Consider the following 24,073-nt stretch of genomic DNA (forward strand, 5'->3'; position numbering starts at 1 on the left):
AACTGAATTTGAAAACCCACGCTTAGCTAGAATCAAGCGTTCAATCTCCAAGCAGTCAGTTGCAGAGAGACAAGGTTTGGATGTACGAATGGACCTTGAATTAGAAGGTCCTGCCTCAAAGGTAGCTTCCATGGTGGAACCTATGACATATTCACCAGGTCTGAAAACCAGGTACTGCGTAGCCACGCAGGAGCTATCAGAATTACCGAAGCCTTCTCCTGTTTGATCCTGGCTACTAGCCGTGGGAGAAGAGGAAACGGTGGAAAGACATAAGCTAGATTGAACGACCAAGGCGCTGCTAAGGCATCTACCAGTGTCGCCTTGGGATCCCTGGACCTGGACCCGTAACATGGAACTTTTGAGTTCTGACGTGACGCCATCAGATCCAGATCCGGAATGCCCCATAGTTGAGTTAACTGGGCAAAAACCTCCGGGTGAAGTTCCCACTCCCCCGGATGGAAAGTCTGACGACTCAGATAATCCGCTTCCCAGTTGTCCACTCCTGGGATGTGAATTGCTGATAGATGGCAGGAGCGATCCTCTGCCCATTTGATGATCTTGGATACCTCTCTCATCGCCAGGGAACTCTTCGTTCCCCCCTGATGATTGATGTACGCTACAGCCGTCATGTTGTCCGACTGAAATCTGATGAATCTGGCCTCCGCTAGTTGAGGCATGCCTGGAGCGCATTGAATATCGCTCTTGATAGAAGAAATAAAAAACTACAACTAACACCACATACTCTTTACCACCCCCGGGGAGATGCTACTAGTTAGAGAGGCAAAGAGAATGACTGGGGGGGCGGAGCCTGAGGGGAGCTATATGGACAGCTTTGCTGTGTGCTCTCTTTGCCACTTCCTGTAGGGATTGAGAATATCCCACAAGTAAGGATGAAGCCGTGGACCGGATACACCAATGTAGGAGAAATCCTGATTAATGTTCTGATCAGAGACAACCTTAGGAAGAAATCCTAATTTGGTATGCAAAACTACCTTATCTGCATGGAAAATAAGATAAGGAGACTCATACTGAAAAACCTTCAAAACCTTCCAAGATAATAACTTAATATCTAAGGAATGCATAGGCTCAAACGGACCCCCTTGAAGAACATTGAGAACTAAATTAAGACTCCATGGAGGAGTAACTCGTTTAAACACAGGCCTGATCCTGACCAAGGCCTGACAGAAAGATTGTACATCTAGGACATCCGCCAGACGTTTGTGTAACAAAATAGATAAGGCAGAGATTTGACCCTTTAGGGGACTTGTCGATAAACCTTTCTCCAAACCCCCTTGAAGGAAGGACAAAATTCTAGGAATCCTAACTATACTCCTAGAGTAGCCCTTGGATTCACACCAATATAGATATTTACACCATATCTTAGTTTCTAGTTACAGGCTTACGAGCCTGAATCATGGTCTCTATGACCGAGTCAGAAAACGCCAGTTTAGACAAAATTAAGCTTCAGAGAACCCGTATCACGGGAGCTTGGCATTCTGATGTGATGCCATGAGATCCAATTCCGGTCGCCCCCACTTGAGAATCAAGCTGGAAAAAAACTTCCGGATGGAGTTCCTACTCCCCCGGATGAAAGGTCTGCCTGCTCAGAAAATCCGCCTCTCAGCTGTCCAGCCCAGGGATGTGGATCGCCGACAGACAGCAAGAATGGGTCTCTGCCCACTGAATTATTTTGGATACCTCTGTCATCGCCAAGGAACTCCTTGTTCCTCCCTGATGATTGATATATGCCACTGACGTTATGTCGTCCTAGTGGAACCTGATAAACCGGACCGAAGATAACCGAGGCCAGGCAAGAAGAGCGTTGTAAATTGCTCTCAGTTCCAGAATGTTTATGGGTAAAACAGACTCTGCTTGAGTCCATATTCCCTGAGCCTTTAGAGAGCCCCAGACTGCTCCCCACCCTAGCAGGCTGGCATCTGTTATCACAATCACCCAAGATGGTCTGCGAAAGCATGTTCCTTGGGAGAGATGATCCAGAGACAACCACCATTGTAGAGAGTCCCTTGTCTCCTGTTCCAGAAGTCGAGGGGACAAGTCAGAATAATCTCCGTTCCATAGTCTCAACATGTTCAACTGCAGAGCTCTGAGATGGAAGCGAGCAAACTGGATGATGTCCATTGTTGCCACCATCAGCCCTATTAACTCCATGCTCTGAGCCACTAATGGTCGAGGAGTGGACTGAAGGGCTAGACAAGTATCGATAATCTTTAATTTCCTGACTTCTGTCAGAAACATCTTCATAGACAAAGAGTCTATTATGGTTCCTAGGAAAGTTACCCTTGTGTTTGGAACTAAGGAACTCTTTGGCGCCTGGACTAGGATGTCATCCAGATAAGGCGCTACTGCAATGCCCTTTGATCGAAATACTGCCAACAGAGATACCAGAACCTTCGTGAAGATTTTGGGGGCTGTGGCCAGACCGAAAGAAAGAGTCACAAACTGGTAGTGTTTGTCCAGAAAGGCAAACCTTAAGAACTTGTGATGATCCCTGTGAATGGGAACATGAAGGTACGCGTCCTCTAAATCCACTGTTGTCATAAATTGACCCTCTAGGATAAAGGAAAGAAAGGAACGAATAGTTTCCATCTTGAAGGACAGTACACTAAGAAAATTGGTTTAGACTCTTTGGATCTAAAAAGTGGTCTGAAGGTTCCCTCCTTCTTTGGGAACCACAACCCGATTGGGAACCTAGGCGCTGTACCTGTATTGGCACTGAAACAATCACTCCCAGGTCTGAGAGGTCTCTTATGCAGTGTAAGAACGCCTCTCCTTTTGTCTGATCTGTAGATAATCCTAAAAGCAGAAACTTGCCTCTGGAAGGAAAACTTTAGAGCTCTAAATAGTATCCCTGGGATACCGTTTTCTATTGCCCAGGGATCCTGAACCTCTCAAACCCAAGCTTGAGTAAAGAGGGAAAGTCTGTCCCCTACAAGATCCGATCCCGGATCGGGGGCATGTCCTTTTATGCTGTCTTTGATTCAACAGCAGGCTATTTTTTTTTTAAATTTCAAAAGAGATAATTTCCGTCAAGCCAGGTCTCGACAAGGTCTTCCCCTTGTAAGGATTCGCTAAAAACTTAGACTTAGAGCATACATCCGTAGAACAAGGCTCTAACCATAAGGCTCTGTGAGCTGAAACAGAGAAACCTGAAAACTATGCTCCCAGTTTGATAACTTGAAGGGAAGACTTTTGAAATAAAGGAATTAGGCAATTTGAAGGCATTCATCCTACCCTGGATCTTATCCAGGTAAGTTTCTGACTTAGTAGCATCAGACAACACATCAAAACAATATGCCGTCGCACTAGTGGCGGTAGCAAAGTACACAGCTGGTTGCCATTGTAAGCCCTGGGGTCCATCCCTTTTCCCAACTATTCTCTAAGAGTATAGTAGTTCTCTTAGATAAGCTGGAAACTACTCTTTAGCTGAGTCGGCTATGGGAAACATCTTTTTTAAGTATAGGGAATGCAGCCATATAACCTACTGGACGCTTAGGTAGATTACACCGGTAGTGTCAGAGTCGCCCAGGGCAGCTAAAACCTCCTAAAGTACCAAATGGAGGTATACAAGCTAAAAATAAAACAGAGAAAAACAATCTCAGGATCGAATAAAGATATTATTAATCTGATTCTGAAAAATTTTCTCTCAGATAATCCCGAAGTATCTTCCTCTTTCAGATAACAAGGAACACCCATTCGGAATAGCAACTACTGAATCAACTAAATGATTGAAAATAATTCCTCTAGTAATGTTTTCTTCCACGTGGGAAAAACATATAATGCATGAAATGCAGAGTAACTCCGGGTGGAGCGTGAGAGGAAACGCAGGGCACTGCATGTGGGCCATAACATTTTTTGTGGGACACTATAGGAGAAATATGTGGCATAGATTGACTATTGTCAACAGACTCCCAAACAGCAAATGCCTTAGAAAGAGTAGGTTCAGAAAACAAAAGAAGTTCTGTAATAAAAATTGACAAAAAAAAAAGGTTACTATCTCTTTAAATTTCAAAAGTAACTCTTTATTTTATGTGTGCTTTGTTTCATCCAAAGTCACAAGGATGAATTAACAATTAAACAGCTGAAATTCCTTTAATAAATCAACAGATAAAAAAACGTTACTGTGTCTTTAAATTTCAAAAGTAACTATTTTTTCTATGTTTTTGTTTCATCCTAAGTCAAAAAGGATGAATTAACAAATAAACAGCTGAAATACTTTCAATAAATTAACCGATAAAAAAAGTTACTGTGTCTTTAAATTTTAAACTGTAACTTTTTATTTTTTGTGTACATAAATGTGAGATTAGCATCTAATCTAGCACCTCACTTTACCTCTTCCTATCACTAACATAGGCAAAGAGAATGACTGGAGTGAGAGGGAGGAGCTATTTAACAGCTCTGCTGTGGTGCTCTTTGCCTCCTCCTGCTGACCAGGAGGTGAATATCCCATTAGTAATTAAGATGATCCGTGGACTCATCGTGTCTTAAAAAATAAATTAAAATTATAATAAATTATGTCTTCTATACATGCAACTATACCTGTAATAGATGTCATTGCATTGTACACACACAAAGAGTTTGACTTACGTGATTAAGTGATTTATTACTGTTCATAAAAAGGATGTCCACTCCTTCCACATTCTTCCTCCTCCCTCTCCTCTTCTTGATAGCAGGTGTGTCTGGTAACAGTCCATTTGCACTGACTGCTGGTGGCTGGCTTGGAGTACCTAGAAAAAAAAGATATATATATAATAAAATATCCATGACAGATGTATTCTTCAAAGATTACTGTTTATGCTGCAGTTTTCACAAAAGACCTGTGTACACCATACTTACAAAATAATGGACAAACTCATTTATGAAACTTGTGTTGGGTTTTTACTATTTAATCATTGGAACATGTTCATAACCCTATTTTTGTTTTCTTTTGTATATAGTATATATGTTGTAACACTGATTTTGGAAAATATCTATATTCTAGGGCTATTAACCTTTTTAGCAAGACTGTTTCACAGTATCAATGAGAATCCATGCTTCCTTATGGGGAGGTAGAAACAGCATGAATGTTTCTGACATGAATACGACCATGTTATTCACAAACTAGTTTAAAGGGACAGTCTACCCAGAATTGTTATTGTTTTAAATGATAGATAATCCCTTTATTACCCATTTCCCAGTTTTGCACAACCAACACAGTTATAATAATATACTTTTAACCTCTGTGATTATCTTGTATCTAAACCTCTGCAAACTGCCCCTTTTTTCAGTTCTTTTGACAGACTTGCAGTCTAGCCAATCAGTGCCTGCTCCCAGATAACTTTACGTGCACGAGCACAGTGTTATCTATATGAAATATGTGAACTAACACCCTCTAGTGGTGAAAAACTGTTAAAATGCAATCTGAAAGAGGTGGGCTTCAAGGTCTAAGAAATTAGCATATGAACCTCCTAGGTTAAGCTTTCAACTAAGAATACCAAGAGAACAAAGCAAAATTGGTGATAAAAGTAAATTGGAAAATTGTTTAAAATTACATGCTCTATCTGAATCATGAAAGTTTATTTTGGCCTAGACTGTCCCTTTGATATGGGAATAACAAATCCAAGCCTCGTCCTAACAGAGAAACCTGTCAGGATATACTTTCCAAAGCATGATCTGGATAAGGTACTCAAACGGTAATAAACTCTTGAAAAAAAAAAGTCGGTCCATTTTACATGCTGGATTGTAATTCAATTGTTTGCAAACAGCTCCATTACCTTTATTTTGTCATTTGAAACAGCTAATTTTGCTTATATAAATCATCACCTTCTCTAACTGTAACATACACACACAGGTACGCATGCTAACAGTAACATACACACACACACAGGTACATATGCTAATTGTAATATACACACGCTAACACTGTACATATAAATATATATTTAAATATATATATATATATAAAAACAGCTTGCACTCTGGATTTTTTCAAAGTGTATTTTAATCAAACAGGTGACATTTCGGGGTCATTTGCCCCTTCCTCAGATAAACAAATTGTGATACATAGTGCCAATAAATACCCTAAAATCCCTATCACTAATAATAATTGAACTGCCTACTAGTATGGATACATACATAACAATATCTATCAACACATTCGGTGTATCCAATGTATCAAACTCTGGGCAGATCTAGAAATTCATGTATACATATACAATTGTGACATTTTTAAAAATCCATTCATTGATACATCTATTCATTATACGGTATGGTTCTGGAACATATACCTAACGTGTATTTTTAAATTGTAACACAGTATTGAGAGCAGTAGTAGTATTGATCTATAGATATGGAAGTCTGTTTACATATTCAGATGGCATGAGATGATGCTTTACCCTGTTAATACGTGGCAATTCCCTATTGGCCTGTAAGATTGAAGGGCGATGACGTCATTCTTCTGGCTGGTCATGTGATTAATGACGGGCTCGGCTTACACTGTGCACACTTACGGCTATAGGATAAATCTAAGAAATCGTATGCAACTGTTTATGCTCTTTTTGGTTTTAATGTCACAATTGATCTTAATGTCACAATTGTATATGTATACATGTATTTCTAGATCTGCCGGGAGTTTGATATTTTGTATACACCGAATGTGTTTATATTGTCTAGCATGTATCCACCTAAGTATGATAATTAGTAGACAGTCCGATTATGATTAGTGGGAGGGATTTTAGGGTATTTATTGGCACTATGTATCACAAATTGTTTGTCTAAGGAAGGGGTGAATGACCCTGAAACATTACCTGTTTTATATATATATATATATATATATATATATATATATATATATATATATATATATATACACACACATATATACATACACACACACGGTACAACAACTTTTAACCAAACTGCTTGGGACCAGAAAAGGTATGGATTTTCAGAATATTTGTAGATTTGCATCTGTAGAAGGGACAGCTTGGTGAGGGTATAGGACACTGCTTGACAAATCTGTTAAACAATTAGGAGCCAGTAAGAATATATAGGAGCCCGGCATATATATACATATATGGAGAATAACCCAAAAAATTATATAGCAAGACAAAAGAAATGTCTTGTAATTACAAGGTGTTTAGTTGTGTGTTTAAACATGGACTACATTAATGCTATAAATTACTTTTATTGGGAGCAAAAATTAAACAGGGAACTAAATGTAATGATAGTACAACAGTACATCAGTTAATCTTTTACCTGAAGTGCATCTTGGGAAGTTTACAAGACTTGTCTCAGAAGCATTCTCAAGGTCTTGTAGCCGAGCCAGGTATTGCTGTTGACCTAAAATTCCCTCGTCACTGTCCAGTGGTCGTTTCTGGGGAACTCCCTGTTTCTGGAAAGTCAGCTTCAGGCCACCTTCCTAAACAAGGCAAAATAAAAGATTTTTGCATTAAAAAGACAGTCAGTGTCAGACAAAGAACATGTCTGCTGTAACTGGTTAGTAAATTAAGAGTAGAATCTTAGGCTTAAAGCATCATATCAGAAATCACTTCACTAGTAGGTAGAAAAAAGCTATGATACGTATAAACTTTATAGGGATAATTTTGTACTTTTAGCATAAAATAAGACAATGAACTCTTCTGTGAAAAAAACAACAACACCACATGTCCATGACTTTACTAGGAAAAACCTACAAAATGTAATTTAAGCTCACTGTGCAATAAAAGTTTGGTAAATTTCCAATTTTAATTTAAAATATTCTATCATTAGAGGTTGGATTACATGGTCAACAAATAAGAGGATATGACCTGTATCATTTTAAAATGTGATTTTCAAAACAAAAGCACATCTTTTTAAAACAGAGATTTCGATAATACAAACTCCAGCAGAGCATGCTAAATATTCAAACAGCCAAATGCATTAGAAAAAAAAACAATTCAAAATTGTTCTGTTCCTGCGTGAATGTAAAGTGCAAGGCAAATCTTTTTTTTTTAAAAGATGCATGAAATTACCAGCATAGAAATCTTGAAAAACAATGGAGTTTGGTTCTATTGCATATTATATATATATATATTTTGCAGATAGGCAAACAAGCTGTAAAATAGCCAAAAAAATGGCAAGATTCGCCCCCAAAAAATATGCAAGGCGTTAAAGAGAAAGAGAAAGCAGGCAGCCGATTGGAAAATATGAGCATGCTGCACACAGCAACCAGGTCCCAGGGCAAGAAAATAAATAAACATACGTCATTGATTTTCACTGTAAACTCCTTTTCTGGTACATGCTTCTTCACCTTTGACATCTGTGGTGATAGATCGGGTTCTTCTTTGATAGCAATGCATGGTGGAGCCTGTAAACCAGTCTCACTGAGGTCTGTGGCTGCTCTGGGGCTATCTAGTAATTTGGTGGTATAGAAAGAGGCCACACTGGTACCATCATAATTTCTTCGAGTTGTTGGCCACTTCCCTTTTAATACTGCTTGGCATATGCTGTCCAGCCGGTTAATAATCACACGATCCTGCAGGGACAAAGAACATAAATGACAACTGATTCTTTTTAACTTTAAAATGTAAAGAGGGATTGAAAAGTGTGAAAGCCTGGTGTTCCGTAAATGTATCTAAAAATAATATTTATTTTAGGAATATAGTGTATAATATATTTAGATTTTACATGGTTTTAAAATGAACAGTCTACTCCAAATTGTTTATTGTTTAAAAAAGATAGATAATGCCTTTACTTCCCATTCCCCAGCTTTGCACAACCAACATTGTTATATTAATATACTTTATAACATTTACACCGCTAAACGTCTGCCCGTTTCTAAGCCACTACAGACAGCCTCTTATCTCATGGCATTTTAATTAGCTTTTCACAGCAAGACACTGCAAATTAATATGTGCCATATAGATAACACTGTGCTCACTCCCGTGGAGTCGTGCAGGAACCAGCACTAATTAGCTAAAATTCAAGTCTGTCAACAGCCCTGAGATAAGAGGGCAGTTTGCAGATGTTTAGATACAAGGTAATTACAGAGGTAAAAAGTATATTAATATAACTGCATTCGTGCAAAAACACAATTTATGCTTACCTGATAAATTTATTTCTCTTGTGGTGTATCCAGTCCACGGATCATCCATTACTTGTGGGATATTCTCCTTCCCAACAGGAAGTTGCAAGAGTACACCCACAGCAGAGCTGCTATATAGCTCCTCCCCTAACTGCCATATCCAGTAATTCGACCGAAAACACGCAGAGAAAGGAGAAACCATAGGGTGCAGTGGTGACTGTAGTTTAAATGAAAAAATTACCTGCCTTAAAATGACAGGGCGGGCCGTGGACTGGATAAACCACAAGAGAAATAAATTTATCAGGTAAGCATAAATTGTGTTTTCTCTTGTAAGGTGTATCCAGTCCACGGATCATCCATTACTTGTGGGATACCAATACCAAAGCTAAAGTACACGGATGAAGGGAGGGACAAGGCAGGTACTTAAACGGAAGGTACCACTGCCTGTAAAAACCTTTCTCCCAAAAATAGCCTCAGAAGAAGCAAAGTATCAAATTTGTAAAAGTATGAAGCGAAGACCAAGTCACCGCCTTGTAAATCTGTTCCACAGAAGTCTCATTTTTAAAGGCCCAAGTGAAAGCCACAGCTCTAGTAGAATGAGCTGTAATCCTTTCAGGAGGCTGCTGTCCAGCAGTCTCATAAGATAAGCGGATTATGCTTCTTAACCAAAAAGAAAGAGAGGTTGCCGAAGTCTTTTGACCTCTCCTCTGTCCAGAGTAGACAACAAACAAGGTAGATGTTTGAGGAAAATCTTTAATAGCTTGTAAGTAAAACTTTGAAGCACGAACCACGTCCAGATTGTGTAATAGACGTTCCTTCTTTGAAGAAGGATTAGGACACAAGGATGGAACAACAATCTCTTGATTGCTATTCTTGTTAGATACCACCTTAGGTAAAAACCCAGGTTTGGTACACAGGACTACCTTATCCGTATGGAAGATCAGATAAGGAGAATCAGATTGTAAAGCAGATAACTCGGAGACTCTACGAGCCGAGGAAATAGCTACCAAAAAAAAAAAAAAGAACTTTCCAAGATAAAAGTTTGATATCTATGGAATGAAGAGGTTCAAACGGAACTCCTTGAAGAACCTTAAGAACCAGATTTAAGCTCCATGGCGGAGCAACAGGTTTAAACACAGGCTTGATTCTAACCAAAGCCTGACAAAATGCCTGAATGTCTGGAATATCTGCCAGACGCTTGTACAAAAGAATAGACAGAGTAGAAATCTGTCCTTTTAAGGAACTAGCTGACAATCCTTTTCCCAAAACCATCTTGGAGAAAAGATAATATCCTGGGAATCCTGACTTTACTCCATGAGTAACCCTTGGATTCATACCAATAAAGATATTTACGCCATATCTTATGTTAAATTTACCTAGTGACAGGCTTTCGTGCCTGTATTAAGGTATCAATGACTGACTCGGAGAAGCTATGCTTTGATAAAATCAAGCGTTCAATCTCCAGGCAGTCCGTCTCGGAGAAGTTAGATTTAGATGATTGAAAGGACCCTGAGGTAGAGGGTCCTGTCTCAGAAGCAGAGTCCATGGTGGAAAGTATGACATGTCCACCAGATCTGCATACCAGGTCCTGCGTGGCCACGCAGGCGCTATCAAAATCACCGAAGCACTCTCCTGCTTGATCTTGGCAATCAGTCGAGGGAGCAGAGGAAACGTTGGAAGCTTGGCGTTCTGGCTAGACGCCATGAGATCCAGTTCTTGTTTGTCCCAATGATGAATCAATTGTGCAAACACCTCCAGATGGAGTTCCCACTCTCCCGGATGAAAAGTCTGACGACTTAGAAAATCCGCCTCCCAGTTCTCTACACCTGGGATATGGATAGCTGATAGGAGACAAGAGTGAGTCTCTGCCCAGCGAATTATATTGAGACTTCTAACATCGCTAGGGAACTTCTGTTCCCCCTTGATGGTTGATGTAAGCCACAGACGTGATGTTGTCCGACTGAAATCTGATGTACCTCAGAGTTGCTAACTGAGGCCAGGCCTGAAGAGCATTGAATATCGCTCTCAGTTCCAGAATATTTATTAGAAGGAGGGTCTCCTCTTGAGTCCACTATCCCTGAGCCTTCAGGGAGTTCCAGACTGTGCCCCAACCTAGAAGGCTGGCATTTGTTGTAACAATTGTCCAATCTGGCCTGAGAAAGGTCATACCCTTGGACAGATGGACCCGAGATAGCCACCAGAAAAGAGAATCTCTGGTCTCTTGATCCAGATTTAGCAGGGGGGACAAATCTGTGTAATCCCTGTTCCACTGACTGAGCATGCATAGTTGCAGCGGTCTGAGATGTAGGCGTGCAAACGGCACTATGTCCATTGCCGCTACCATTAAGCCAATTACATTCATGCACTGAGCCACCAAAGGGCGCGGAATGGAATGAAGAACACGGCAGGAATTTAGAAGCTTTGACAACCTGGACTCCGTCAGGTAAATTTTCATTTCTACAGAATCTATCAGAGTCCCTAGGAAGGAAACTCTTGTGATTGGGGATAGATAACTCCTTCCTTGTTCACTTTCCACCCATGCGATCTCAGAAATGCCAGTACTACGTCCGTATGAGACTTGGCAATTTGGAAGTTTGACGCCTGTATCAGGATGTCGTCTAAATAAGGGGCCATTTCTATGCCTCGCGGCCTAAGGACCGCCAGAAGCGACCCCAGAACCTTCATAAAGATTCTTGGGGCTGTAGCTAATCCAAAGGGAAGAGCTACAAACTGGTAATGCCTGTCTAGAAAGGCAAACCTGAGAAACCGATGATGATCTTTGTGTATCGGAATGTGAAGATAAGCATCCTTCAAATCCACTGTAGTCCTATATTGACCCTCCTGGATCATAGGTAGGATGGTACGAATAGTTTCCATCTTGAATGATGGAATTTCCAAAAATTGGTCTGAAGGTTCCCTCTTTTTTGGGAACCACAAACAGATTTGAGTAAAAACTCTGTCCCTGTTCCTCCTTTGGAACTGGATGGATCACTCGCATAACTAGGAGGTCTCGTACACAGTGTAAGAATGCCTCTCTCTTTATCTGGTTTGCAGATAATTGTGAAAGGTGAAATCTCCCTTTTGGGGGTGAAGCTTTGAAGTCCAGAAGATATCTCTGGGATATAATTTCCAACGCCCAGGGATCCTGGGCATCTCTTGCCCACGCCTGGGCGAAGAGAGAAAGTCTGCCCCCTACAAGATCCGTTACCGGATAGGGGGCCGTTCCTTCATGCTGTCTTAGAGGCAGCAGCAGGCTTTTTGGCCTGCTTACCTTTGTTACAGGTCTGGTTGTCTCCAGACCGTCTTGGACTGAGCAAAAGTTCCCTCTTGTTTTGCATTAGAGGAAGTTGATGCCGCACTTGCCTTGAAGTTTCGAAAATTAGACTGTTTGGCCCTTGATTTGGACCTGTCCTGAGGAAGGGCATGACCTTTTCCTCCAGTGATATTAGCAATAATCTCCTTCAAACCAGGCCCGAATAGGGTCTGCCCCTTGAAGGGAATGTTAAGTAGCTTATTTGTTGAAGTCACGTCAGCTGACCATGATATAAGCCATAGCGCTCTGTGCGCCTGTATAGCAAAACCAGAATTCTTAGCCGTTAGTTTAGTCAAATGAACAATGGCATCAGAAACAAAGGAATTGGCTAGCTTAAGTGCTCTAAGCTCGTCAAGTATGTTCATCCAATGGAGTCGCTACCTGTAAAGCCTCTTCCAGAGACTCAAACCAGAACGCCGCAGCAGCAGTGACAGGAGCAATGCATGCAAGGGGCTGTTGAATAAAAAACTAATTTCTTATCCATGGGATCTAAAAAAGCACAACTGTCCTCGACAGGGATAGTAGTACGCTTTGCTAGAGTAGAAACTCTTCTCTCCACCTTAGGAACTGTCTGCCATAAGTCCCGTGTGGTGGCGTCTATTGGAATTTTTTTTCGAAAAATAGGAGGGGAAGAGAACGGCACACCTGGTCTATCCCATTCCTTATTAATAATTTCTGTAAACCTCTTTAGGTATTGGAAAAACATCAGTACACACCGGCACTGCATAGTATTTATTCAGTCTACACAATTTCTCTGGCACTGCAATTGTAACACAGTCATTCAGAGCAGCTAAAACCTCCCTGAGCAACACGCAGAGGTTCTCAAGCTTAAATTTTAAATGTTGAAATATCAGAATCAGGTTAAATCATCTTCCCTGAGTCAAAAATATCAACCACAGACTGAAGCTCCCCTTTCTCAGCTTCTGCATATTGTGAGGCAGTATCAGACATGGTTCTTAAAGCGTCTGTATGCTCTGTATTAGGTCTAACTCCAGAGCTATCTTGCTTTCCTTTAAATTCAGGTAGTCTGGCTAATACCGCTGACAGTGTATTATCCATGACTGCCGCCATGTCCTGTAAAATAAACGCTATGGGCGCCCTTGATGTACTTGGCGCCATTTGAGTGTGAGTCCCTGAAGCGGGAGTCAAAGGGTCTGATACATGGGGAGAGTTAGTTGGCATAACTTCCCCTTGTCAGAATCCTCTGGTGATAAATTTTTTAAAGACAAAAAAACATAATTTATGCTTACCTGATAAATTTATTTCTCTTGTAGTGTAGTCAGTCCACGGGTCATCCATTACTTATGGAATATATCTCTTCCTAACAGGAAGCTGCAAGAGGATCACCCAGCAGAGCTTGCTACATAGCTCCTCCCCTCACATGTCATATTCAGTCATTCGACCAAAGCAGACGAGAAAGGAGAAACCATAGGGTGCAGTGGTGACTGGAGTTTAATTAAAATTTAGGTCTGCCTTAAAGACAGGGCGGGCCGTGGACTGACTACACTACAAGAGAAATAAATTTATCAGGTAAGCATAAATTATGTTTTCTCTTGTTAAGTGTAGTCAGTCCACGGGTCATCCATTACTTATGGAATACCAATACCAAAGCTAAATTACACGGATGAAGGGAGGGACAAGGCAGGAACATTAAACAGAAGGAACCACTGCCTGAAGTACCTTTCTCCCAAAAATAGCCTCCGAAGAAGCAAAAGTGTCAAATTTGTAAAATTTTGAAAAGGTGTGAAGCGAAGACCAAGTCGCAGCCTTGCAAATCTGTTCAACAGAGGCCTCATTTTTAAAGGCCCAGGTGGAAGCCACAGCTCTAGTAGAATGAGCTGTAATCCTTTCAGGAGGCTGCTGTCCAGCAGTCTCATAGGCTAAACGTATTATGCTACGAAGCCAAAGGGAGAGAGAGGTAGCCGAAGCCTTTTGACCTCTTCTCTGTCCAGAGTAAACGACAAACAGGGAAGAAGTTTGACGAAAATCTTTAGTTGCCTGCAAATAGAACTTCAGGGCACGGACTACGTCCAAATTATGCAAAAGTCGTTCCTTCTTTGAAGAAGGGTTAGGACACAGTGATGGAACAACAATCTCTTGATTGATATTCCTGTTAGTAACTACCTTAGGTAAGAACCCAGGTTTAGTACGCAGAACTACCTTGTCTGAATGAAAAATCAGATAAGGAGAATCACAATGTAAGGCAGATAACTCAGAGACTCTTCGAGCCGAGGAAATAGCCATCAAAAACAAAACCTTCCAGGATAACAGCTTGATATCAATGGAATGAAGGGGTTCAAATGGAACGCCTTGAAGAACATTAAGAACTAAGTTTAAGCTCCACGGCGGAGCAACAGTCTTAAACACAGGCTTAATCCTAGTTAAAGCCTGACAAAAAACCTGAACGTCTGGAACTTCAGCCAGACGTTTGTGTAGAAGAATAGACAGAGCAGAAATCTGTCCCTTTAACGAACTAGCAGATAAGCCCTTTTCTAAACCCTCTTGTAGAAAGGACAATATCCTAGGAATCCTAACCTTACTCCATGAGTAACTCTTGGATTCGCACCAATATAAATATTTACGCCATATCTTATGGTAAATTTTTCTGGTAACAGGCTTCCTAGCCTGTATTAAGGTATCAATAACCGACTCCGAGAAGCCACGCTTTGATAGAATCAAGCGTTCAATCTCCATGCAGTCAGCCTCAGAGAAATTAGATTTGGATGCTTGAAAGGACCCTGAATTAGAAGGTCCTGTCTCAGAGGTAGAGACCACGGTGGACAGGACGACATGTCCACTAGGTCTGCATACCAGGTCCTGCGTGGCCACGCAGGCGCTATCAGAATCACCGAAGCTCTCTACTGTTTGATCTTGGCAATCAAACAAGGAAGCATCGGGAATGGTGGAAACACATAAGCCATGTTGAAGACCCAAGGGGCTGTCAGAGCATCTATCAGCACCGCTCCCGGGTCCCTGGACCTGGATCCGTAACAAGGAAGCTTGGCGTTCTGGCAAGACGCCATGAGATCCAGATCTGGCTTGCCCCAACAAAGAATCAGTTGAGCAAAGACCTCCGGATGAAGTTCCCACTCCCCCGGATGAAAAGTCTGGCGACTTAGAAAATCCGCCTCCCAGTTCTCTACGCCTGGGATGTAAATCGCTGACAGGTGGCAAGAGTGAGACTCTGCCCAGCGAATTATCTTTGAGACTTCCAACATCGCTAGGGAACTTCTGGTTCCCCCTTGATGGTTGATGTAAGCCACAGTCGTGATGTTGTCCGACTGAAATCTGATGAACCTCAGAGTTGCTAACTGAGGCCAAGCTAGGAGAGCATTGAATATTGCTCTTAATTCCAGAATATTTATTGGGAGGAGTTTCTCCTCCTGAGTCCATAATCCCTGAGCTTTCAGGGAGTTCCAGACTGCGCCCCAGCCTAGAAGGCTGGCGTCTGCTGTTACAATCGTCCAATCTGGCCTGCGAAAGGTCATCCCCTTGGACAGATGTGGCCGAGAGAGCCACCATAGAAGAGAATCTCTGGTCTCTTGATCCAGACTTAGTAGGGGGGACAAATCTGAGTAATCCCCGTTCCACTGACTTAGCATGCACAATTGCAGCGGTCTGAGATGCAGGCGCGCAAATGGTACTATGTCCATTGCCGCTACCATTAAGCCGATTACTTCCATGCACTGAGCTACTGACGGGTGTGAAATGGAATGAAGGACACGGCAAGCATTTAGAAGTTTTGATAACCTGGCCTCTGTCAGGTAAATTTTCATCTCTACAGAATCTATAAGAGTCCCTAGAAAGGGAACTCTTGTAAGTGGTAATAGAGAACTCTTTTCCACGTTCACCTTCCACCCATGCGACCTCAGAAATGCCAGAACTATCTCTGTATGAGACTTGGCAGTTTGAAAACTTGACGCTTGTATCAGAATGTCGTCTAGGTACGGAGTCACCGCTATGCCTCGCGGTCTTAGTACCGCCAGAAGTGAGCCCAGAACTTTTGTAAAGATTCTTGGAGCCGTAGCTAATCCGAAGGGAAGAGCTACAAACTGGTAATGCCTGTCTAGGAAAGCAAATCTTAGGTACCGATAATGATCCTTGTGAATCGGTATGTGAAGGTAGGCATCCTTTAAATCCACTGTGGTCATGTACTGACCCTCTTGGATCATGGGAAGGATGGTTCGAATAGTTTCCATTTTGAATGATGGAACTCTTAGAAATTTGTTTAGGATTTTGAAGTCCAAGATTGGTCTGAAGGTTCCCTCTTTCTTGGGAACCACAAATAGATTTGAATAGAATCCCTGCCCGTGTTCCGTCCGCGGAACTGGGTGGATCACCCCCATTAGTAAAAGGTCTTGTACACAGCGTAGAAACGCCTCTTTCTTTATTTGGTTTGCTGATAACCTTGAAAGATGAAATCTCCCTCGTGGAGGAGAAGTTTTGAAGTCCAGCAGATATCCCTGAGATATGATCTCCAACGCACAGGGATCCTGGACATCTCTTGCCCAAGCCTGGGCGAAGAGAGAAAGTCTGCCCCCCACTAGATCCGTTTCCGGATAGGGGGCCCTCTCTTCATGCTGTCTTGGGGGCAGCAGCAGGTTTCTTGGCCTGCTTGCCCTTGTTCCAGGACTGGTTAACTTTCCAGCCCTGCCTGTAACGAGCAACAGCTCCTTCCTGTTTTGGAGCGGAGGAAGTTGATGCTGCTCCAGCCTTGAAGTTACGAAAATTAGACTGTTTGGCCTTTGATTTGGCCCTGTCCTGAGGTAGAGCATGGCCCTTACTTCCCGTAATGTCAGCTATAATTTCTTTCAAGCCGGGCCCGAATAAGGTCTGCCCTTTGAAAGGAATATTAAGCAATTTAGATTTAGAAGTCACGTCAGCTGACCAGGATTTAAGCCATAGCGCTCTGCGCGCTTGGATGGCGAATCCGGAGTTCTTAGCCGTAAGTTTGGTTAAATGTACGACGGCATCAGAAACAAATGCGTTAGCTAGCTTAAGTGCTTTAAGCTTGTTCATAATTTCATCCAATGGAGCTGTGCGAATTGCCTCTTCCAGAGACTCAAACCAGAATGCCGCCGCAGCAGTGACAGGTGCAATGCATGCAAGGGGCTGTAAGATAAAACCTTGTTGAACAAACATTTTCTTAAGGTAACCCTCTAATTTCTTATCCATTGGATCTGAAAAGGCACAACTATCCTCCACCGGGATAGTGGTACGCTTAGCTAAAGTAGAAACTGCTCCCTCCACCTTAGGGACCGTCTGCCATAAGTCTCGTGTGGTGGCGTCTATAGGAAACATTTTCCTAAATATGGGAGGAGGGGAAAAGGGCACACCAGGTCTATCCCACTCCTTGCTAATAATCTCTGTAAGCCTTTTAGGTATAGGAAACACGTCAGTACACACCGGTACCGCATAGTATCTATCCAACCTACATAATTTTTCTGGAATTGCAACCGTGTTACAATCATTCAGAGCCGCTAATACCTCCCCTAGCAATATGCGGAGGTTCTCAAGCTTAAATTTAAAATTAGAAATCTCTGAATCCAGTCTCCCTGGATCAGATCCGTCACCCACAGAATGAAGCTCTCCGTCTTCATGTTCTGCAAACTGTGACGCAGTATCTGATATGGCTCTCACCTCATCCGCGCGCTCTGTCCTTAACCCAGAGCTATCGCGCTTGCCTCTTAATTCTGGCAATTTAGATAATACTTCTGTCATAACAGTAGCCATGTCTTGCAAAGTGATTTGTAAGGGCCTCCCTGATGTACTTGGCGCCACAAAATCACGCACCTCCTGAGCGGGAGGCGAAGGTACTGACACGTGAGGAGAGTTAGTCGGCATAACTTCCCCCTCGTTGTCTGGTGATAATTTCTTTACATGTAAAGATTGACTTTTATTTAAAGTAGCATCAATGCAATTAGTACATAAATTTCTATTGGGCTCCACATTGGCCTTTAAACAAAGTGAACAAAGAGATTCATCTGTGTCAGACATGTTTAAACAGACTAGCAATGAGACTAGCAAGCTTGGAAATACTTTTCTAAATAAATTTACAAGCAATATCAAAAACGCTACTGTGCCTTTAAGAAGCACAAAAAGCTGTCACAGTTGAAATAACAATGAACCAAAATAGTTATAGCAACCAATTTTTCACAGTAAATGTATTAAGTTAGCAAAGGATTGCACCCACCAGCAAATGGATGATTAACCCCTTAATACCCAAAAACGGATTAACAATTTAATAATTAACGTTTTTCTCACAGACAAAACACACTGTCACAGGTCTCTGTGACTGATTACCTCCCTCAAAATGAATTTTGAAGACCCCTGAGCTCTCTAGAGACGATCTGGATCATGGAGGATGAAGTAGACAGATTGTGACTGAATTTTTACTGCGCAAAAAAGCACTAAAATAGGCCCCTCCCACTCATATTACAACAGTGGGGAAGCTCAGAAAACTGTTTCTATGCAGAAAACAAAGATGGCCATGTGGTAAAAATCATGCCCCAATAAGTTTTATCACCAAGTACCTCACAAAAAACGATTAACATGCCAGTAAACGTTTTAAACATACATTTGAAAAGTTATGAATTGTTATTAATAAGCCTGATACCAGTCGCTTTTACTGCAGTTAAGGCTCATACATTATTTCAGTATTAACAGTATTTTCAGAGTCAATTCCATTCCTTAGAAAAATACATTCAGTGTACACACACTCATCAGCCTAATACCAGTCGCTATCACTGCATTTAAGGCTGAACTTACTTTACATTGGTATCAGCAGTATTTTCTCAGTCAATTCCATTCCTCAGAAAAATAATTACTGCACATACCTCATTTGCAGGGGGGCCCTGCATGCTATTCCCCTTCTCTGAAGTTACCTCACTCCTCAGATGAGAACAGCCAGTGGATCTTAGTTACGTCTGCTAAGATCATAGAAAACGCAGGCAGATTCTTCTTCTAATGCTGCCTGAGAATAAACAGCACACTCCGGTGCCATTTAAAATAACAAACTTTTGATTGTAGAAATAAACTAAGTTAAAAAACACCACAGACCTCTCACAGCGACCTATCTAGTTAGGCTGCAAGAGAATGACTGAATATGACATGTGAGGGGAGGAGCTATGTAGCAAGCTCTGCTGGGTGATCCTCTTGCAGCTTCCTGTTAGGAAGAGATATATTCCATAAGTAATGGATGACCCGTGGACTGACTACACTTAACAAGAGAAATGATCTTTATTGCTTAAAGTGAAATCAGTACATTTGGTACACATTCTAAGATGGGGTTCCACCATGGCTTTTAAACATAATGAACAAGGAGTTTCCTCTATGTCAGACATGTTTATACAGACTAGCAATGAGACTAGCAAGCTTGGAAAACACTTTAAATCAAGTTAACAAGCAAATATAAAAAACGTTACTGTACCTTTAAGAAAAACAAATTTTGTCAAAATTTGAAAAAGTGAAAAAAGGCAGTGAATCAAACAAAATTTTTACAGTATATGTAATAAGTTAACAGAGCATTGCACCCACTTGCAAATGGATGATTAACCCCTTAATGCAAAAAACTGATAAAAACCCCCCGAAATAGACGTTTTTTAACAATCACAACAAACTGCCACAGCTATGCTGTGGCCTTACCTTCCCCATAAACGATTTTGGAAGCCTTTTTAGCCCTTTAGAGATGTCCTATAGTATTCATGGGACTGCTGAGGGAAGCTGGATGTCTCATTTTGTAATTTTAACTGCGCAAAAAAAGCGCTAAAATAGACCCCTCCCACTCATATTACAACAGTGGAAAGCCTCAGGAAACTGTTTCTAGGCAAAATTTAAGCCAGCCATGTGGAAAAAAAACTAGGCCCCAATAAAGTTTTATCACCAAAGCATATATAAAAACGATTAAACATGCCAGCAAACGTTTTATATTGCAAATTTATAAGAGTATATATCTCTGATGGTAAGCCTGATACTAGTCGCTATTAAATCACTGTATTTAGACTTAACTTACATTAATCCGGTATCAGCAGCATTTTCTAGCAATTCCATCCCTAGAAAAACTTATAACTGCACATACCTTATAGCAGGATAACCTGCACGCCATTCTCCCTCTGAAGTTACCTCACTCCTCAGACATATGTGAGAACAGCAGTGGATCTTAGTTACAAGCTGCTAAGATCATAGAAAAACGCAGGCAGATTCTTCTTCTAAATACTGCCTGAGAGAAAATAGTACAACTCCGGTACTATTTAAAAACAACAAACTTTTGATTGAAGATAAAAAACTAACTATATTACACCACTCTCTCTTACTACCTCCATACGTGTTGAGAGTTGCAAGAGAATGACTGGATATGGCAGTTAGGGGAGGAGCTATATAGCAGCTCTGCTGTGGGTGTACTCTTGCAACTTCCTGTTGGGAAGGAGAATATCCCACAAGTAATGGATGATCCGTGGACTGGATACACCTTACAAGAGAAACTGGGAAATGGGTAATAACGGGATTATCTTTCTTTTCACAAATTAAAAATTATGGAGTAGACTGTCCCTTTAAAGATATATTTTAACCAGACGTCCTCATAACATAGCACATAACTGGTTCTTGAAATAGTACCATGGTAAAGCATAGATTAGCAGTCCAACTAAAGCAAAGCACTGCATGGTTTGCATTTCAAATGTGTAAGGAGGAGGGTGACACAATGGAGCTCAAACAAGTAGATATACATACAGAAAATTAGTAAATAAAAGAAGCTGTGCTACAGAGAACAATGTGATCCTGAGCCAACCAATGCTCACTGGCAAATGGGCACCTCCTACTAATGCTCTTTAGCTGATTGGAATGACCTGATTTAGGTTTCTTAAATTTATTAGGAAGTGTCACTGAATTAACCAAATCAAATGAATGAGAAAACTCAAGGATTCTTAGAAACATAGAAGTTTATGGCAGATAAGAACCAAAAGTTCCATTAAATCTGCCCATATTTCCTTTTGAAGTATAAGTTTCAATTATTCTCAGGACAACGTTTTGGATACACCATGCTTGATTTCCCTTACAGTCTTTGTCTTTACCACCACCTCTACTGAAAGTGTATTCCATGAATCAACCTGAGCAAACCCTCATTTGAAAGCCATATTATAAAAATCTGAGATCTGCTTAAGACAATCACCTTCGGCCAATGAACAGCTACAAATGTGTATCCGCCTTGTGCAAGATAGGCAGAATTGGGAGTTCCGTTGTCGAGCTGAAAGCTGTCCTGAGTTTCATCCTGTAAGGTGCTTATTGAGGCCACACTCTCCTCATCGTATGCCTTGTCATGTACTTTTTCTATTGCAATAGAAGGAAAAAAAAGTTACTCATTTTATTCTTTATTCTTAATTGCTAAACAGACTTAAAAGAGCTTAATAAAGAATTGTAATTCAACAAGAACTATAAAAATGGCTCTATAGGGGGTGCCTAATGATAGAATACATAAAACATACAAGGTGAAACAAAGTATATACAGATAATGATACACAACAATAACCCTGGTCACAGGATATACTGAACTCCCATATATTGTCAGTTCATCAGGGGTTACATTTCCTGTAGCAATTTTTAGCAAATATAAGAGAGGCGCCTCATGTGTGTATCAGTCACCAAATAGACAAATCAGATAGAAAATGTCAAACACAGGGTACTCACATTTCCATAGAGCACCCTTATGTGCTAGTAGACGCAGGCTGGCAGTATAAAGGTGTCTCAGCTCACCTCCTCCTGACAGCTGCACATAGTCCAGGGACAGCTCAAACAAACTGCTTTATTAAAACCCTATACAATTCAAACTATACAGTGTTAAAAGCAGGCCTGAGGAAACAGCGTAACTGCTGAGAAACGCGTTGCATATCTGGGGGTACAGACTGTGTGTACCCACCAGCTTTTAACACTGTATTGTTTGAATTTTATTTGGTTTTAATAATTCAGTTTTTAAACTACAGCAGTGTTTACAAGCCCTAATTGCCAGGTGCACATATGTGTTGGGCCTACTGTTTGGTTTATCACTGTTTGTGAGTTTGAGCTGTCCCTGGATTACGTGCAGCTGTCGGGAGGAGGTGAGCTGACCTTTATACTGCCAGCCTGCGTCTTCTAGCACATAAGGGTGCTCTATGGAAATGTGAGTACCCTGTGTTTGACATTTTCTATCTGATTTGTCTATTTGCTGACTAATACACACATGAGGTGCCTCTTTTATATTTGCTAGATGCTGTTGTTTTAATAAAGAATTGTACTTTTTTCACCTAACAATTTTAATTATTTCACATATATCTATATAAAAAAATCCCTTGGTCTCACTCTTTAAAGTCTGTGACTGGATGCTCAATATTCTTGCTCACAACAAAATATGAAATAAAATGTCTCAGTCCCAGCTTTCTAAAAAAGCTGAACAAATGGTTAGTTGTACACCCTATTTGTTTTAAAATCAATGAACGAAGCTTACGCATAACATTTTTTTATACTTATATGTGCTTTCAGCAACATATTTTTTTAAAATCACTGCAATCTTGTATTGCATATGGTCCCCTTCCAAATTTTAGCATACACTTGAATGTTTACAACCTTATGCATACCAGATAAGTTTATTTATTTCATGATAGTGAGAGTCAACAAGTAATCACATGTGTTTTTGACCATGATCTTTATGTTCCAAGAAAGACACAGAGAAGTACATGGTGCTGTGGAAAATCATTTATGTCGGGAATTCCCCTCCTGACCACTAGAAGGCAAGAGACATCTAAACACACCAGGGCTTTAAATCCATCCACATCCCATGAATCCTCAGTCATACATATAGCCTAGAAGATAGAGGAGATAGAAAAGCAGGAAAGTAGATGGAGGAAATAGAAAACAAGTCACTTCAACAAAGATAAATTGCGGGGCTTGTGGACTCTCAACATCAAGAAATAAATGAATTTATCATCAGGGAAGCATACATTTTGTTTTCTTTTAATAGATGGTAAAACTCCACAAGTCATCAAATGTGGGAATCAGGTACTACAGTCTACAGAGCTTTCCTGCCAAAAAGCAACCCCAGAAGAAGCCTACACATCAAAAAGTGGTAAAACTTTACAAAAAGTGTGCAAAGAAGACAAAGCAGGTCTGATCAGTAGAAGCCTCATTATAAATGGCCTAAAAAACGAAATGTATGCTTACCTGATAAATTTATTTATTTCTTGACATGGTGAGCCCACGGATTATCAATCACTGTTGGGAATACCACTCCTGGCCAGCAGGAGGAGGCAAAGAGAACCACAGCAAAGCTGTTAAGTATCACTTCCCTTCCCACAACCCCAGTCATTCGACCAAAGGAAAGGAGAGAAAGGAAATAACACAAGGTGCAGAGGTGCCTGAGGTTTATATAGGAAAAACTGTCTGAAAACAGGAAGGGCCGTAGACTCACTGTTTCAAGAAATAAATAATACATTTATCAGGTAAGCATATTTTTTTTTCTTTTCTTAAGACACGGTGAGTCCACGGATCATCAATTACTGTTGGGAATCAATACCCAAGCTAGAGGACATAGATGATAAGGGAGGGCAAGACAGGTAACCTAAACAGAAGGCACCACTGCTTGCAGAACCTTTCTCCCAAAAGATGCCTTAGCCGAGGCAAAATTGTCAAATTTATAGAATTTAGAAAAAGTGTGCAAAGAATACCAAGTCGCA

The 24,073-nt window shown here is 40.9% G+C and overlaps 1 protein-coding gene across 10 annotated transcripts in view; it reads right to left on the reverse strand.

Annotated features, from left to right (window-relative positions):
- The window catches only part of CHD9 (chromodomain helicase DNA binding protein 9), a 648,673-nt gene that overhangs the window by 26,003 nt on the left and 598,597 nt on the right, over positions 1-24,073 (reverse strand). For 7 of the 10 annotated variants that reach the window (XM_053699504.1, XM_053699505.1, XM_053699501.1 and 4 more), the window contains 4 exons: positions 21,541-21,698; positions 8,240-8,512; positions 7,255-7,417; positions 4,606-4,745 (listed from right to left, as the gene is read on the reverse strand). In XM_053699504.1, the coding sequence (XP_053555479.1) occupies positions 4,606-4,745; positions 7,255-7,417; positions 8,240-8,512; positions 21,541-21,698 (734 nt within the window). The remainder of the gene's footprint in view (positions 1-4,605; positions 4,746-7,254; positions 7,418-8,239; positions 8,513-21,540; positions 21,699-24,073) is intronic. The other 3 variants (XM_053699510.1, XM_053699506.1, XM_053699511.1) reach the window with 1 other exon arrangement.

This window comes from Bombina bombina, chromosome 1 (assembly GCF_027579735.1).
Source record: "Bombina bombina isolate aBomBom1 chromosome 1, aBomBom1.pri, whole genome shotgun sequence".
Classification (NCBI taxonomy): domain Eukaryota; kingdom Metazoa; phylum Chordata; class Amphibia; order Anura; family Bombinatoridae; genus Bombina; species Bombina bombina.